Here is a 19411-nt window from a genome sequence, read left to right as displayed (position 1 = left end):
GAGGATAAAGGGCGGGAATCAGGGTTGGCGGGAGTGTGGGTAGCGCGGTGTTATTCCATTATCCTCATAGTTATCTGCATGTGAACCTAAAATCTCTTAAAATGATCTTTATATTATGAGAAACCATAATAAATCTCAATCTCTACATTAAAAATAACAAGCTTCATCTGGTCTATGTTGAAGCTATACCAGTTGGCTTCATCAGGTGCTATTTTACCATTAACAATTTAGGCATGGTGTGTTCTTTCGGCTCACCAATCGTGCTGCAGAACCTTAGAGTCAGTGACGTCATGATTATGATGGCCAATACACGTGTGGGCGGTTGTACAGGATAGCCAATGGGAGGTCGAGGTAGGAGTGACGTCACGGGGCGGGTTTGTGATATAAAGAGGGGTGGGTGAAGGTGCGGGGTTACACTACAGGAAGTGAGCTAACTTTCGTCAGTTGCATCAGTGCCGTCGACCAGTCAACGCAGGTAGGTCGCGGGTCCAGCCAGGCGTCTCCACCGACCACACAGTATGTTTCTTAACTTTACTTCACATTCGTCTATAACTACGTAAGGTTACCGTGTGGGTATTTTATGTTAGACGATATTAATAACCGGTGTTTTATGTCTTAAGTCATTCCTTGTGTCATTTTCAAACGTTATTCCCGTGTATTAGACTAAGTTAAATTAGTTACGGTGATCTCGCTGTTCTGATGTTAGTATATTTGTAATAGCTAAAGTTAACAAGTTAGAATCGTCCCTATAATAAGGTAAAAGAATCGGATCGTAAGCTTTATCGTTAAGTATTTGGGTAAAATTTATGGCCGATTGAGTGATTGTCGTTATGTGTTCGTTTGGAAATTGACAGTGACTGGAAAAAAAGTTACCGTAAAAAAATAAAATAAAAAATGGCTAGGTTAAGATAAGTTATGTCTATGTTAGGTTATGTTAGGTTAAGTTACCGTAGACACGACAGCCAGTTCGGGGCAGTGTGGATATAGCAAACTGTAACCTCACGATACACAAGGAGGCAGCGTGGCCGGGCACTGTGCATGACTGCATTACTATAACCATCTGTAAAGTGAGGTGCCATTCACAGTAGTAGTAAAGTGTGTTAGTAGTAGTGGTAGTCATACTAGTCGTAGTAGTGGTGGTGGTGATCAGTAGTAGTAATAGTTTGACAGTAATAGTGGCGGTAAAGGACAATCGTATATTTAAAACCACATAAAATCATTATCTCATTCTTTAGATTAACCGCACCATGCCCATATAGACAATACGGACCTAAATTATTTTTGTATTTTTTTCATCACCCGTGATCTAAAATGAATAGACAAGGCTATATTTATTTTTTCCATCGATAACGAACGCGATTCATATCTATATCACTATCAAGAAGTAATACTGAGTGGTAGAATTTCGTCTTGGGTGAAATAATCTGTTGGAATTATTGTAGGTGTATTTTGGGTCAATTTGCTTCCGTTGTGTAAAGTAAGAAAAGTTATACCGTATGTTAGGTGTTACTGAACATTCACTCATGACAAAATATCTCCTTATATCACTATTCCACTAGAGAAACCAAACCTAACACTACTATATTATATTAAAAAAAAAATAATATCGGGCGCTACAATATTTATCTAAACAAACATAGATTAATCTTACACTATTATATTTATAAGTCTAATGGAACAATTGCCCGCTAGTGAGAACGCCGCCACCCACTAATAAGAAATAATTTAGTTTACCCTTAATAATGTTGCCGTCACGTTTTCTCTCGTCGAGATTTGAACACTTTTTACCGCTGGAATATTGTGTACCGCACTGAGGTAACATGCACACCACAGTTCTCCTGGGTATATAATGATCTATCTATAGTAAACCACATTACTGGAATCACCTGAAGAATCACCACCCTAGTTTATTTCACCTGAAGATTAACCACCCTAACCTAACCTATTCAATCCCCAAATAAACTAGGGTGACCATTCTTCAAGTCCTTGTATATTCCCGCCAAAGCTCTTGGGTGGACCAGCGGTCATAACTCTAGCTGGGAAACACTAATTAAGCAACTGTCTTGATTTTCGCTTAAATTCATCTCCATTCCTCAACGTCTTTGCCAAGTTACTGAACAGAGGAGATATTTCATTTGCGTATATGTAAATAGTTCTAAATAGCTCATTGATAGGGTTCGATATTGAGGTAAAAAATAATAGCCCGCCCAGAGCCTTCGTACTAGGCGTCTGTTGACAAATTATAGCCTAACTGGCGAAATCGAGCGAGTAAAGGCTTAAATCTAGCGGAAACTTACTAACATTTCTCCCCGTCGATGTAAGAGTTATTTAGGCTATTTGTGGTGAGATGTGAGGTACTTTATACAGGGGTGAGGGTGATAGGGGAGTGGAGGAGGAAGAACCATAGAGAAAATAAAAGAGAAAGGGAGAAAGAATAGAATGGGGGGAAGTAGATAGATAAATTAGAGACCAAGTGTGTATTAGTATGTATGTTTGTGTATGTATCTCTGTATGAGTGTATGGTTTTGAATGATTGCACGAGACTGTAAAAAGCTTGGAAGGTAGACAAACGCCAACCGGAAAGACACTGCCGCCGCCGCTCCTCTCGCACAAGATGTAGCCCGCCACACATGCAACTACGGACAACTCTGCCTATCTATTAACCTCTCCGCTTTGTAGATAGTAAATCCGCTGTCGTATCATCTTCACTACCTCATCACCACCATTTTTACGTCCAACACCTTTATAAAGAACGGTGTATAGTTGTGTTTCTAAGGATGACAGTACTACCTGCCTAAAACAATTTTCCAGTCCGAGTATTACGGAATTTGTTTGCACCCATATCTAGAAGTCCTATGTTAAATAAAGCTAAGTATCATATTATTTTTTTATCTCTTTATCATTTACCTATTGTATATTACTCACTAAAATATTCATGAATCCTTTTTAGAACATTTTTCTCACCTTTCCTTCTTTCATGTTAGTATTGGAACCCAAGAAAATGTTTACTTGTTTTTGTATTTCAGCAGTGAGCTCAGATGTTTCTCCCTCCCTGGTGTGTGTGTGTGTGTGTGTGTGTGTGTGTGTGTGTGTGTGTGTGTGTGTCCACAGGGCCACAGATAAATACTGAGCTAATTACTGACGACGACGGTAAAAAAATAACCCAGGTGTGGCCCACGAGCTGAGCCACACACACACACACACACACATACACACACACACACACACAGACCTTGTTGACCAGGAATCCCTGCCAAACACCCCGAGGCTCGGCTCTCCTGGCCCTGTGAGACCGAGGAGACGGAGGGTGTGGCGTTAGGAGACCGTGTGGAGGACCTGGATGTTCTTAGAAACCGAGGAGAAAAAGACAGACCTAGGAGATCAGTAGTGGGAGACCGAGGACCATTAAGAGGAGAAGGATGGACGATCAAGAAAATGATGAATATAGAGGGAGAGGATGGGGCCTTGGAGACTGGGGAGACAGATGATACTTGGAGATCGAGGGAAATGTCTCCTGGACACTGGGAAACCTAACAATATTGAAGGGTCGTATGAAGGTTTGTGTGTGTGTGTGTGTGTGTAACTTCATCTCTCTCTCTCTCTCTCTCTCTCTCTCTCTCTCTCTGTGTCTTCCTTTTCCTGTTTATCTCTTTCTTTTCTCACTTTCTTTTTTTTTACCTCACTGACTTTCTCACTCCTTATATGTTTCCCCTTCTTCAGTAGCTCTCCCCCTCCCTCTTAACTGGCTCAAATCTCTCTCTCTCTCTCTCTCTCTCTAGTTCTCTCTTTCTTTTTCTGTCTCTAGTCCTTACACACACACACACACCGCGTCTTGGCTCAGTCAGTGGAGTCGATCAATCTCACGTTCACACAGGCAGGCAAATAGCGTCGCGGTGACCAAGTGTGTTACTGAGGTCTACAATCACTTCCCTTGAATTTGAGGAGGTGTGAAGGATGCGAGGAGGAGGTGAAGGAAAGTGAGAGAAGGAGGCAAAAGAGTCCTTGAAGGAAGTCAACTAGAGGCAGGAGTCTTGAGCAAGCGGTGGGGGAAGTTCTTTTGAGGGATGTATGTAACTTTCGATTAGGCCGCGGCGTACAGATGGGGTCTCAAAGGGCCTTAAGGTAAATATTTCTCCTATATCATTGAATTGAAGGCATCTAACTCTTTCACTTAAGTTATAATGCAATGATAAATTCTCAATTTTTTTTCGTTAATTATAATTTAAGTAATGATATGGGTAGGAATAAATACAGTATATATGGTTCTTTTGTGTAGATACGAAAAATAATTTACAATGCACCTTTCGTGATTCCTCCCTATAAGCTGGTCAAATGAGCTCCTATACTAATATACTAATATCACTATAACCATTATTATTGTATTCTATTTGCCTAGTTAGTGATAAAGTACTGCTTAATATGTATTTTTTTTCCTTTCCTTTAGTCAACGAATATTTACGTTCTCTATTGTCATTGTTTTCTGAAGCCTGTATTTGTATGGCTACATTAAATTAAAACACAAAGATAATTCCTCATAGATTTGTATATTGTATTTATACCCAAAACTAATATAGATTAAAAATACTTATAAATATTTCATCTTACATACAGAAAAACTGCAGGAATAATGGCGCCAAAATTTTACTGATACTCAACCTTAGCTATTGATGGGATACGTACAAATTATATTAAAACTCTAATTTAGCTACAGTGATGGAATAAATATATGTATAAATGTTTAGGAATCCATCTTTATGTCGTAAGTTAAGAGAAGGAAATTATATGTCTTGGGAATATACAAAGTTAGTGAAATGTGGGTTGTATTCACCGTGGAGTTTCTGATGGTGCCTGTCGCTTCCGTTCGCTCTCCAAATAATATTACTGTATATTTCTTTGTGTGTTTCTTTCGTCTGTCATTTCTTATAAATTAATTGTAAGTATTTTTTATCGTCATTATTTATCTATATATTATTTAAGCGTTTTTCTGATTTTATCTCAATCTATTTCACATTTTTTTAGCCTGTAAAGTATTTTTTTTAATGATAAACACCCTAAGCGAGATATTATTTTAATTAATTTATATATTTATATATATATATATATATATATATATATATATATATATATATATATATATATATATATATATACTTATATTTTTCATTATTAAAGCATTGTATGTACGTATATCAGAATTAAATGCTTGTATACATATATTTTTACAGGGGGCAGCTCTACTGGACCAAATGAGAAAGAAAGACAGACAGATAGACGTTATAATGATGCGTTCACTAGAAAGATGTTTTTGTTTCATACACAGCGTACGGTATACACAACACTAATAAGCAAAAAGCTAAACAAACGTATGTAAATGTAATTACAATGTCGAACCGTAACTCTAGTACATTGTTTGATATAGTATAGGTTTGCCAAGGACGCCGCTGCGGTAGCTTACGAGAGCGGGTGAGTGTGGGGAAGGATGCGCGCTCTAGGCTTCGTTATACTCAGCCGTTATATCAGTGTAATAAGACAATACACAATAAGTTGGTATTACAGTGATTTTTATAATCAGGATTTAGTTATCAATGGGGTGTTTTAGAGAGAGATCCGGCTGTGTGTACGTTTGTTTATTGGTGAGTGTGAGGTGATGGTGTGTGTGTGTGTGTGTGTTCTGTATTGTGATGTATGTATATGTTGTATTGTGGTGTATTTCTTGTGTGTGTGTCATGATAACAGAGAGAGAGAGAGAGGAATAGAAAGAGACAACGGTCTAAAGAAAATTAAATAACCCGGAGTAAGAAACTGACAACAATGGAATGGAAGAGAGAGAGAAATAAACAAAAAACGATACTGATTGTTATAATAAAGGGAGACAGAGAGAGAGAGAGACATAAACAGGCAGACAATGTTTACACGCACACATGAACAGGTCGCGACGGGCTTCCGATAAGTTAAATCAAGTTAGGGTGAGAAATTACCATTTTTATATCCTAAGTTGGGCCAAGTATTGCCATTTTTTTTTCTTATCTGGGTGAAGTGTTGCCCGATTTGGAATATAACATGTGTATAAATCGTATCCCCAAAAGGAGGCTTTCCCGGGCTTTTGTGGACTCGTGGCTGTTGTGTCTGTGTTACCTGCGGCCCACAGGTTAATTACACTCAACACCTGTATACAAACACACCAAACACCTGCTTTAGGCTAATTCCACAAGTTAGTTTCGTTCTTTTAATATGTGTTAGGAGGTGTATTGATGATTCGAACTTTAAGTGAACCCGAACTCCGATATTGAGTCAGGTACTTATGCTTGGGGTTCGAAGCTTCGACCTATTTTACGATGGTGTTTCATGAGGGGTTGATTCAGCGCTTACTCTTCTACTTATGAACACCACTGATTCATTCTCACTCACTCATTCCTACACTCATTAGCTCACTCACTCACTCACTCCTACACTCATTAGCTCACTCACTCACTCACTCCTACACTCATTAGCTCACTCACTCACTCATAAACACAGGTGAAACAATTGAACCATTATTATAAAACTACCTCACATTAATTCCACCTTCGAGTCAGTGATAATCCGACGCCATCTTGATTACCATATTTATGTGTTAACTGAATTGATTTTTTTTAGATGTTGCGTTTACGTTTTCAGTAGAGACAATAATTACATATAACTACTAAGAATAGGTCCGTGGTAAGTCAGTCTCTCTCTGTTCGTCTCTCTCTCTCTCTCTCTCTCTCTCTCTCTCTCTCTCTCTCTCTCTCTCTCTCCCCGCAAGGTAACACTACATTGAGTTTTATCGTGAGGTTCTTAAGTCCGTAAAATAGCCCTGACAGCAATTTTTTTCTTAAAGCCTTAAGGAGATTGAGGCAGCAAGGTGACTACGCGAGGTGGACAATTAAAGAGTCTTCAACCACCTGCCCACACTTACCCACATAACATTATTAACCCATGAGTGTCTCCAACCACCTGCCCACACTACATTAATAATCCATGAGTGACTTCAAACACCTACCCACGTTTGCCCACACCTGCCCACACTTACCCATACTACATTATTAACCTATGAGTGACTTCAACCACCTGTCCACAACTACCCACGCTTGCCTACACCTGCCCACGCTTGCCCACACCACATTAACCCACTACTAAGTTGATAATATGGTGGGTGTGGACAAGTGAAGGGAGGGAAGAGGCGGAGGAGAGGAGAGAGAGGGGGAGGAAGGAGAAGGGAGAGGGAGGAGAGAGGAAGAAGGGGAGGTTAAATGGAATAATAACAAAAATACCTAAATCGATCAGCTGACACATTAGGGCTGATGATCCCTCGTTCCCACCAGCACATCCCAACAACATGTATTACACACCTCAACACATCCCTAAGATATACTACAACATCCCAAACACATCCCAACATATATTACAACATCTCAACTTGTCCCAAAGTGTCCCATATATGTCCCAGCGTGTCATGGAAGATAATATATAGTTATATATCTCCTTCAGTCACAAGTATCCCGCTATTTGAGAGGAAGGTGTGTGTGTGTGTGTGTGTGTGTGTGTGTGTGTGTGTGTGTGTGTAGAAGATGAGGGGGTTTTAAGATGTAAGTGTTTTTCTCTTTATCTCTCTATCTTTATCTATGTGTCTGTCTCACTATTTCTTTCTATTTTTCTATCTATTTATCTCTTAATCTCTATATCTATCGAACTATCCCTGTCTCTCGTTCTATCTATCTATCTGTCCATCTATCTCGCTAATGAACACCATATTAAGGTTATCCCTACACACACACACACACACACCTGTACCTAATTAACTCCCTACACTTACACCTGTACCTCATTAAATCAAGTAGGAAGGAAGGTAAATATCTCATAAGGTGTATCTTAAATATTTAATGGGATAATTGTCTCTCTGTCTCTCTAAAGACCCTTTATTTAATCCAAGTAGGTCTAAATAGGCTTAAATTCTCTTTAATAAAGGTTTGAAAACTCCCCAACCTTATACTCTAAATAGGTTTGAATCCTCTACATTAACAGACGTAAACAAAGGCAGATACGATTGAGGGGTTGTGTAAGTACTTGTGGTGTTGTCTTACGTCTGAAGGAGTACTAAGTAGCCTTGTTGGGTAGGTTTGAATCGGTTTAGATGCCAGTGTAAGTAGGTCTAGAGGCTGGTGTAAGTATACGTGTGGGTTCCCAGTCCACTTGAAAAAAACCGATTGTCTAAGGATGGTAATTCTCACGTGTATGACGCCGCCATCTCTTTACCCGGTGATATATACAGCTTATGTTGTATATTTTTATAGTATGTGTAAAGAAATATGAATGAGAGATAAAAGTGCAGTTATGACGCAGTAAGAAGCAAGGAAATATTTCTCAGTAAAATTGTACCTCCTTCTCTCGGGAATTATTTCACCAATATTGGCCAAATTTGGGCTGGATAACAGAGGCGCCATTATTCTGATCACCGGCTGCTTTACGCACCTCTCGCCTCCACTGTTTATTTCACTGCGATAAATATATTCTCTGTTATTTGTATATATACTGTATAATAATTCTGAAAACAAAAAACACGAAAATCATCTTGGTGGATGTTATAAAAATCTTGTTCAGTAAAGGTGAATCACTTGCTAATTTAAAAACTCCTCGAAAAGTTTTCCTATAAACTTTGAAGTGGTGTTTGGGAGGCGCGCCCACACTCACCACACACCACCACCCGGGTTTGTTGATGTTTGTGTACACTATTATTAATATTTTATTCTATATGATTTAGTTATTTAAGATCGCACCTAAGTAACTTTAAATTAGTACTAAAGTGACTTCAACGCATCTAAGATTAATTATTTTGTTTAGTATTAGGAGAACTTAATATCCAAAACATGAGGGTTTGGTTACAAAAAATAGGAAAGTGTCCACGTGAACGAGGCTGCCACCGTATTCCATCACTGGACGCGTTCAAAACTGCTTTCCGATATATATTTAGACTTTGCTTTTCAGTGATTGCTTACCTCGTTGCGCATTGGTGACATTTCTCGGCGTGGTGAAAGTCTTTAGAAATGCACAGGGTTGTTACTACAGCACGTGGTTTAGGAGCAATTGTCACCGGTTCAAACTCCCTGATTTGGGGTCGGAGATTCAGACATTTAAAATATTACATAATAATTAACATTATGCTTAGGTTAATTTCTATCAAAATATCATGTGATTTTAAAAGATAAATTTACATTAAAAGAGACAAACAAATTTTAGCTGAGATGATGAAATGGACTAGAATGATGTCAATACGGAAACAAATGCAGGGCGGCGGCCAAGAGCGTCCTCACCCGATACAACCTCCTGAAGTTTGGGTTTTAAAGCAAATGATTCCACACACACGGAAAGTCACAGCAACAGCAACCACTACGATAAATGGTTAGTTAGAAAGTTAGAATCAGAGTTGACAACTACTGTACATCACAGCCAAGGCCTCTGAATACGACTACTGGAAGAGGAAGAAGAGGTGCTGAGTTCATGGGCGTCAGGCAGTTACATTACATACGTTTTAAAATCCTCTGAGCGCTAGGACATTCTCAAGTGAGATTAATGTATTACACCTTCTTTCATTTTCAATTGAACAATTGACCACTTGCCTTTAACAATCAAGATTTTGGAATGACAAATTTCTATTTGCTTTCAACTATTTTCCGAAACCATTCAACAATCAGTTATTTTGATTTGACAATTTACAAAACCTTTCAACAGCCACATATCTCCGATTGCTTTCAACAGTCAACCAAACTTTTCAACAATGCGACTGAAACAATCATCATTGAAAAGAATTTATTCAACAATCTTTAAAATCAGTAACAGCCATGAATATTTAATTTTTGAGTATACTTACACAAACATCAACAACACAATGAATTCTGGTATAAACATATGTAATTATCTTTAGTCTTTAGTATGTAGTAGCTACATAAAACATACGATTGCTTAAAAAGAAACAAAGAAAAAAGGGCCTTATACTAATAGCTAAATACATTGGTGTCATGATACTCCCACGAAGCAATTCACAGTAAAGGCCTCGTACACCTTGGTGGGTTGTTTCTGCCTGGCTGTAAGGTAGGGATGGAGGTAGGTGAGGGTGGGAGGGGTAGTGGGATTGGGGAGAGGAGTGTCATATCAGCATCCCGTTGACTTGCCTTCCTCCTCTGCCTCACGAATAGTAACCTGTCAGGTAAAAAAGAACCCATGAGTGTATAGAAGGTTTTTGTGAATTGTTTCAAGTGGAACAAACGGTAAGGCAGTAGGTTATACTCTATTACTGTAGACCTACTGTATATCAATTGAAGATGTCTCGGCGCTCAATACATTGAACCAAGTAGGTGTTGACATGGTTATAGTTCTGCGACACAACATGTTCCGTGACACTAGGCAGTGCAAATTCCATGCCAACTTGCAAAATGTTCTCCCTCAGTGCATTGAGAGTCACTCCTTCTTGCCTGGCGTGGGCCGCGTTGCACCGTGGAGCTTCACGGTGGAGGTACTGCTTCAGGTATGATTTAAACACAGAGAAACAGTTTTCTATGGGGTTCAAGCAAGGAGAGTATGGAGGGAGAAATTTAAAATTCAGCTCGGGATAGACTGCTGCGATACCTTTGTGAATTGGAGCGTTGTCTAGAACAAATATGGATCTTGCGTCTCCGATTATTGCTGCAAGTGATGCGATGAAATCACTGAATACTTCCTTCGTCACTGAACCATAGTGAATTTCGTGATAGAGTATTCCACAGTGTTCAGCTATTGCAGCAATCACTGTCGTGTTTCTGCCACGCTGTCCACCAACGGCGCGATGCACACGCTCCCCGCGTCTTGCCCTGCCGTACGTCCTCTTGGTCCACAGATTGAACCCTGGAAATGAAACATCAGTGTATGTAGTCATACTGTAATGTAATTAAACATTAACACAAGGAAAGTTGTACGATGCATCAAACTGAGATCAATATTAAGTACTCACTAGTTACATACAGTTTACTTAAGTAATTATGTAGTACATACCACAGATAGTTGATAAGTGGTTACATAATTACATACCTGTCTCATCAATGTATACTAGTTGCTGCTGTAGACCCGTCGCCAGCATCCACGTAGCGTACGCGTGTCTCGCCTCCTTTACTGCGGGAGAATTTCTTTCTGCTGGGGAGTCACGGGACATTTTCAGTGATATCAGCTCCCCCTCCAAATAACGCGAAAGCGTTACCTCACTGAAATGTGGTTTTGTAGGAAATATATCCATGACCTCCTCCTTTATCTCTCTCAAGGTCATCATAGGGTTTGCTTCAAGCAGCATCACTATTAGATCCAGAGTTTCATTGTCGATGATCTTGTGTCTGCCTCCTGCGTGAGCCGCTTCAACCCTGTTTTCGCGTTGGTATACTCGCACAATGGAGTATGCCGTGGTGCGCTGAACTCCAAGGGCTGCTGCAACTACGAGGAAATCTTGTTCGGCTCTGTAGGCCTCGATAATGCGCTCGCGATCTGTAGCACTTGTTATTCGGTGCCTCCGTGGCATGCTGGAGGGGCTCGGCGACGAACTGTATACGGGAGAAGCTGCACACTCGTAATGAAAATACTGAGTGTGTAGCACACCATCTCGACTCGGTGATTCGTTACTTGCTTCAAAAGTTCGAATTAGATCAACTAGTCTTTCGATCTACGAAAAACACCAAAACATAAACTTTTTGCATAGTTATGATGTTTTAAAGATTGTTACTTAGTTTTGCAAAATTTTGAAAGTATTAGTGAATTGTCAATGAAGAATGAGACGATTGTTGAAAGCAAGTAAACATTGTCACGTGTTGAACGACTGTTGAAAAGTTTTGGATGATTGTTGAACGGAAAGTAAAGATTGTTATTAATCAAGTGTAAGAATGTTGATTCCATTCGAAGATGTTGAAACCAAAAGTAACATTGTTCAATTGCAATTGAAAAAAGGTGTAGTTTCACATAAATTCACACTGTAAAAATATAATTCACCCGTTTATGGTTCATCTGTAAGTATTTTCCTCTCGCTAAGGAATATTTGAGTTTCACATTTTCAGAGGAAAAAAAAATTAACATACCTGGTTATAGCAAGATGGCGCCGGGCTAAAAATTGTGACGTTCTACCTTGATACTGACAGCTCGGCGAAAGACTACTGGCATGGGTTACGATTCTTCAAAATTCCTACGATAAATTCCTCCCGTATCTTGTGATCTGATCCAATTGAGACACGAAATGAAGTGAAAATACTACCAAGACTAACATAACATTTAACGTCTTTAAATTTAACTTACGCGCCGAAATGACATGAAAAAATACCATAACTTTAAAATACGTTTCTAAACAATTTTACCTTACGAGTTTTAGAGGAAGAGGAGGCTGCTGTACGGATTCTTTCAAGGTTCACACACTTTGCATAAGAGATCTAGTTACAGCAATGTCTTGGGTTAAATTGGACGTCGTTTCGCCTGCCTCGTTTTTGTCGCCTTTCGAGTGAGTTATATCTTTACTGGAGACAATATTAGGTTTATCCTTTGACAAAACGAGTCCTTCACATCCTTGGGAGATCCTACACTGATGGTGACCAAAACATTATGATATTTTTAGAATTTACAGGAGGGAAATTGAAACAAAATTGACAGATAGTTGAATAGAGATTGATAGATACACAAACAGATTGATATAGATAGATATAGATATTTGTAGATATAGATAGTGAGTGATACAGATATTGAGAGATATAGATATTTGAGTAGCTAAGGAGAGACGCACGCAGATAAACACAGAAGATGGAAGCTGCCCTGAGCAACGCTCTTGGGCATTATGCAGAAGACCCGACAGCCGCACCCTTATCCACTACCTCCTAAGATGTCCCCACACACAACGCTTCCGTGACGCCTGCTGGACCACCACTCCACGACCCCCTGACGGAGACACGATGATCCTCCTACTGGCCAGATATTATGTAAATAACATTGATTATGTGTTAAAGGAATATCCGTCCTTCCTTAGGCTTTAGTAAGCCCCTTTATAATATTTATACTGTATATACTTGTCACACTTGCCAGATGCTTCTGGTGTCATTGTACAGGGGTACCTAGTGACAGCACTAGGATCCCGCTTCCTCTATCAAGGTATAAACAATTGAAATTGAATTGATGGAAGCTGGACGGACGGAGGGAAAGAAGGAGGACGAGCAATACCGAAAGAAGGAAAGATGAATGAAGAAAAAGACTGACGTAAGGAAAGGAAAGATAATCGGAATGATGGAAGGATAAAGATGAGAATGGATGGATGAAATAAAGGAAGATGGTAGAATATTACGTGTGTCTTGTGTTTGGTAGATGGAGAATTATCATTTATTTAATATTCTAAGCTATATTTGTCATCTTTCTCCGTTTTCCCCCTTCTCTCTCTCTCTCTCTCTCTCTCTCTCTCTCTCTCTCTCTCTCTCTCTCTCTCTCACCAGTTACACCTTCGTTCCCGCTATGCCACATCACCGTAATCACACATAACTCACCTACGTCTCTTTACCCGACAGACTCAGCCAAGTAAGCGAGTTGTGGCAACACTGATGGGAGGGGTTGCAAGATTGCACTTCGATTTCCCTGCAATTTCACGCCTCGTGTATTTCCAATTAATTGTCAGGTTTTATTGCAGAAGAATTTTTGAGTAACTTATTATTATTATTTTTTATAACCTGAGTCTCGGAAACTATGTATGAGTCTTATGTTTATATTTATTTTGTCTTTTGTGAAGTTGTGAACGCCATTGCTTATGTTGACGAAGGGAAGAGTAAATTAACTTGTCCTTTTTTACGTGATCCGGCGAGAAAAGTCTCCTAAAAAAAGAATATATATATATATATATATATATATATATATATATATATATATATATATATATATATATATATATATATATATATATGTATATAATAACTAAGGAAATTAAAAGGTGTTCTTGAAATTATTATTATTATTATTATTATTATCATCATCATCATTAGCTACCCCCACCTGCCCTCTCACTCTCCCCCTGTTTTAGTACAAATATAAACTTCTCATTCTCAAAAGCCCTTAAGTTATTTTTTTTCTCTTAGACTGTATTGCAAAAACAAAAATAAAACGTGTGTGTCTACTGGAGTATAAACACACAACTCAGAATGTCCTGAAGTTAAGAGCGAGAGACAGTACCAGCGTTTGGACCAGCCTGAAGATTAGCTCCCCAACTTATTTCACTTTAAGATTAACCACCCAACCGCTAACCTAACTTAACCTCATGTAACCTAGCCTAAGCTAAACAAAATCTAACGTAACCCAACGCTAACCTTACCTAATCTAACCCAACGCTAACCTAACCTTACCTAATCTAACCCAACGCTAACCTAACCTTACCTAATCTAACCCAACGCTAACCTAACCTTACCTAATCTAACCCAACGCTAACCTAACCATATCTAACTCAACCCAACGCTAACCCAACCACCTCAGGTAACATTAGGGTGTTTAATCATCAGGTGAAATAAGCTTGGGCGGGGTAAGGTGCACTAATCTTCAGGTGATCCCTCGTGCCCCCACACCCAGTCGTAGGAGGACAATAAGATATAAATCATTAAGACTCTGGGTTGTTTACCTTCTCTGTTGTTACTGAACTCATCCCTAATTAAGTAAGACACGGGGAGACAACACTACGCTCCAGGACGTTTGTTTACCTGTGTGGCTCTGGCTCATGAGTTACTGTACATATCCTTTTGTTACGGCACGACTGTTGGCCAGTGAGGTACACACACACACACACACAGCCACACACATACACGGATATGGAGCTTTTATTTATTCATAGATGTACAAGGGTTCACGCACACACGTGCACGTACATGCACACATACACAACGTACACGCACATTTACACACACTCATACACACGCTAACAGCACAGACGCACAGACAGTGAATCGAACTGAAATTATTCGTTAAATCACAAGAAAATATTCTTCGACAGTGAGAATACTGTTGCAAATATTTTTCCCCAACTTCCTCTGACAACTGACCCCACACTGCCTAGCGCTAACTAAACCTTACCCCCTCAAGCAGCGTGTGTCTAATCAAATGAAATAATGTGGCCGGGAGGAAGGTGGGGGAGTAAGAGGAACTATGATCATCGGGTGATTCGAATTCTTGATCAGTAAACAGAGAGGGGGGGCGGGGGGCGCATCATCATCAGTGGGTCATGAATCTCTACCTCACCATCTTCATCAGTGTGGAGGAAGGTAGTGCGAGCTCCTCTGACGCGGTGGGTGATGGATGGTGACTGGGAACCTTATGCTTGTGAGGGAGAGATACTACTGCAGGAGGCGGTGCTGGTGGTTGATCAGGTTCACCTCTTGTGTTCAGTTCAAGATGGAATGTGAGAAAAACGGTAAAATTATACACGAATTTTCACTATACGTATTAGTTCTGGTGTGTGTGTGTGTGTTTGTGTGTGTGTTGGAAAGGTTGGATGCATGAGGGCGTGTATGTGTTTGTGTATACTGGAAGGGATGATGTGTGCGTGTGTGTACTGAATGGTTGTGTGCGTGTGTGTACTGAATGGTTGTATGTGTGTGTGTGATCTTTCCTCACGGCCGCAAAAGTACCACATATACAGTACACACACACTCTCTCTCTCTCTCTCTCTCTCTCTCTCTCTCTCACTCAGCGTCGACCGAGAGCTATTGCATCAACTAACTCACCCACCTCTTCCACCCACCCACAGATCCACAATGACTAACATGAGCTGGTGCGGACGTGTTGGGATTCTGGGCGTGACAACTGTCCTACTGTTGGTACTGCTGGCAGCCCACGCCCAAGCTGGTCCTGTCGCTAAAAGGGTAAGTTCCTCCTCCAGCCTCTACACCTTCAGCGCCTTCTACCGGATATCCCACCTACTTAACTTAACTTATCCTTAAATTTAGTTATATTTACCGCATCTTAATATAACATTACTTAACTTAATTTAACTTAATCTAACATTACTTAACCTACCATTAATCTACTTTCTGTGGAGTTTGAATTCCTCGCCTCTAAGTAATAATCTTCACCTTCTGTTATATATTACCAGAATGTGGAATAAAATAGTGCTTTAGTCTTCCCTCCTTTGAGTAATTAATGCTGATAAATCTTGCAAGAGTGTCAAGGCGGGTAAAAGGGATGTCGGAGTTTTGTCTGATACAGCAGTTTGCAATGAGTGTGAGCAGCCTGGTCCTCCTCTCCTCTCTTCTCTCGTCTATTTTTCGTAATTGTTCTATATTTTCTTCCATGTTAATATTTCTTTAAATCTTAATATTATTAGCGTAACGGAAAAGGAAAAATAACCGGTTGTAAATATTGTTGCTATTATTGTTGTTATTGTTATTGCAGGATATCGGTGACTTGCTGGAGGGTAAAGACAAGCGGCCCTTCTGTAACGCCTTCACAGGTAAGATAGGGGAAGGAGGTAATCTACAGAGAGGCGGGTGGGTAAATGCGAGGTGAGGGAAGGAGGGTAGATAGGTAGATGAGAGGGAGGGAAAAGGGTAAGATTAGTGTGAGGAAGGTGGAAAGGAGGAAGGAAAGGAGATAGTAAATGACATGAGAGGGGGGGGGGGGCGGAGGGCGTGAGTGTCAACGGCTCACGCAAATCATAAAAGTCCGGGAACTACTTAACACTTCTTCCGCTTATTCACCACTACGTGGCCCAGTTGGGCCAGTATGGTCACCACTGTAGTCAACATCCATCAGTGAATAAACAATATATCCTCGAGCCGAAATGACTGACATTGCTGACACTTTGGTTTATCTATTAAGTAATGGTCTATAGAAGGAGAATTAATATGATTCTAACGAGTATAGTATAAGAGGTATTAGTCCGCCGGAAGGTATATGTGCAGTTAAGTAAGTAAAAAAATATCCTGTGCTTAAATCGATCCTTATAACGATTATGACTCGGTAAAATAATCAGAAGATAAAAAAAACTACTCAATAAATCAATCTTCCGTGGTTTCTCGTACGCGATGGTTCAGTCTAAACAAACTGACTCACTTTCCACTGAAACTTCATGATTCACCCGACAGAGAGATGAGTCAGGCGCGCGTCACCCTTCCCGCAACTTAACATTACATGTACTAATAACGCTAAAACATGTCAGAAAATTAAGAGTATTTGTGATATACAGTATATATATATATATATATATATATATATATATATATATATATATATATATATATATATATATATATATATATATATATATATATATATATATATATATATATATATATATATATAAATATATATGCATGATATTCATATAAGTATTATTTCAATGTATTATTTCAATACTCTTGATAACATAATATTAACAGATTTCAATATTTCTTACAAGAGTCGACGCTGCCCCCAAGTTACATTATTTCAAATGATAATAAGAAGAATCCCTGAGATATTTCAGTGTTTTATCCAACGTAAAGTCATAGAAAATACTATCTTCAAAACCGACCAATAACTGTTCCCACACCTTCAAAACCGACTAATGAGCGTTCCCACACCTTCAATCACTGTTTAGAGCATCAACGTTGTAAACACTCGGAAGAGGCTGGGCCGCGTGGTCTGTGTGTGTCACTAATCTCACTTACAACATTGCCGGCGCTCAAATATGTTGATGTATGATGAGTAATGGTAAAGTGTTCACCAGTGGATCCTTCTTAGGTTAGTGGATCACTTGTGGGGGCTATTGGACCGCCTAGCCTGTCTGGGGGCTAGTGGATAGATGTATAACTTTTATGGTTTATATATATATATATATATATATATATATATATATATATATATGAAGTATCTGCATATATGAGTCAGTTGAGGGACGTAACTCCTGTGTGACCTTGTGACCCATGTATGACCTCTCATGTGACCTCCAGGTTGTGGCAAGAAGAGGTCAGACCCCAGCATGGAAGGCTTGGCCTCCAGCTCTGAGCTCGACGCCCTGGCCAAACACGTCCTGGCCGAAGCCAAACTGTGGGAGCAACTCCAGAGCAAGGCGAGTCTCTCTCTATAGTGACGCTTCAAGATATCGTTTTATTTTTTTAGCCAGATGCAAACTTATAACTTAATTTTCACATATTTAGCGTTGATTTCCTCAGAGGATTCAAACCGTGTTGATATTTTCTAGCCGAGATTATGGTCCCACGAGAACGGTTATGTTATATATATTTTTTTACGGTACTCTTAGATGGAGATGATGCGCAGCTATGCGTCCCGTATGGAGAACCACCCAGTGTACCGAAGGAAGAGGTCCACCCCTCACACCCAGCCCCGCCAGCACCTCACCTCCACACCTCAACAAAAGGTACACTTACCCCCAATAAGACTATTACCCTCGCGCCATTCCCAGACTTTATAGTTAGTGTGAACCTTAGTCCATCCCAGCCAGCACCTTACCTCCACACACACAAAACAAGGACAAACATCCCTATTTACATATTTAACTTACTACATCACAACTAAGAGGAAGATTCTGTACCTGATTATAGTCAACCGTGCCGTGTGTTGGGCTAGGCTCACCAGCAGGCTAAGTATGTACATTATAACCTAAATAACAGTAAAACGAATCGGAATATAAACGGTCAAAAAGTATGGTAGAGTAAAACATATGTTCTCTATTTTGTTTTTATTTATAGTGTATCTTTTCAACAGGTGGAAACCGAGAAGCAGTGAGGTGAGAGAACTGTCCAGTGAGGCCGCCTCTACGCACACTCGCCTCATCACTGGTTGATGTACGCGATTCCTCACTGGCTGCTCCACTCCCCCATTCCCCAAACCTAATTTTAATTCTCACCATCGACGAAGAGTGTACAAAGAGACATAAGCAGAATTCCTGTTTTAACATGGGAATTAGAGAAAAACATATACAGGTATTTCTGGTAAAGTTCCGTGGTTGAACTTCGACTGACTCGTTGCTAACATAATTGTTATTACCGATCAACGTCATTCCAATAAAATTGTCCAGATTTCATTGAATTTTATTTATCTGTCTATATTCTGTCTAATATAAAGGTTTTGCTGTTGCATTGTATTTGTAAGTGTTTTCGAATGCACGTTTCCGTGGTAAAGACATTGATGTTTGGTCTAAGAATGTCATCAGGTTTGACTGGTACTGGAACATAATGATGATCCCGAGGGTTTAGTTCTCTTGTACTGTACTCCATAGAAAGTTTAGCTTTCAACTGTGTATCTGTGAGTCATGAAACAGTGCTGTATGGCTTGGTGTTAAAACGAATTAGAATCCTCTGTTCCTCCGAACGTGTTTTATTATCCTTGGTATTAGTATTTACCGGTGGCAGGGTCTACCAGCCTAACCTGTGGA

General features: G+C 39.7%; 1 protein-coding gene across 2 annotated transcripts; it reads left to right on the top strand.

Annotated features, from left to right (window-relative positions):
* Nucleotides 1-391: 391 nt before the first annotated feature.
* On the top strand, nt 392-19343 carry LOC121872880 (cardioactive peptide-like). Of its 2 annotated transcripts, none has more exons than XM_042375957.1 (6): nt 392-475; nt 15785-15899; nt 16429-16486; nt 17967-18085; nt 18278-18394; nt 18742-19343. In XM_042375957.1, the coding sequence occupies exons 2-6, from the start codon at nt 15792-15794 to the stop codon at nt 18760-18762; spliced, it is 423 nt and encodes a 140-aa protein (XP_042231891.1). In that variant the 5' UTR covers nt 392-475; nt 15785-15791; the 3' UTR covers nt 18763-19343. The 2 variants fall into 2 exon arrangements, with proteins under 2 accessions (XP_042231891.1, XP_042231892.1); XM_042375958.1 differs by having other exon boundaries at nt 414-516.
* Nucleotides 19344-19411: the final 68 nt, after the last annotated feature.

Source organism: Homarus americanus, unplaced genomic scaffold (genome assembly GCF_018991925.1).
Source record: "Homarus americanus isolate GMGI-L3 unplaced genomic scaffold, GMGI_Hamer_2.0 scaffold11022, whole genome shotgun sequence".
In the NCBI taxonomy this organism is placed as follows: Eukaryota; Metazoa; Arthropoda; class Malacostraca; order Decapoda; family Nephropidae; genus Homarus; species Homarus americanus.
Note: the sequence above shows the minus strand (reverse complement) of the source record. Positions and strands in the feature narration are given on the sequence as shown.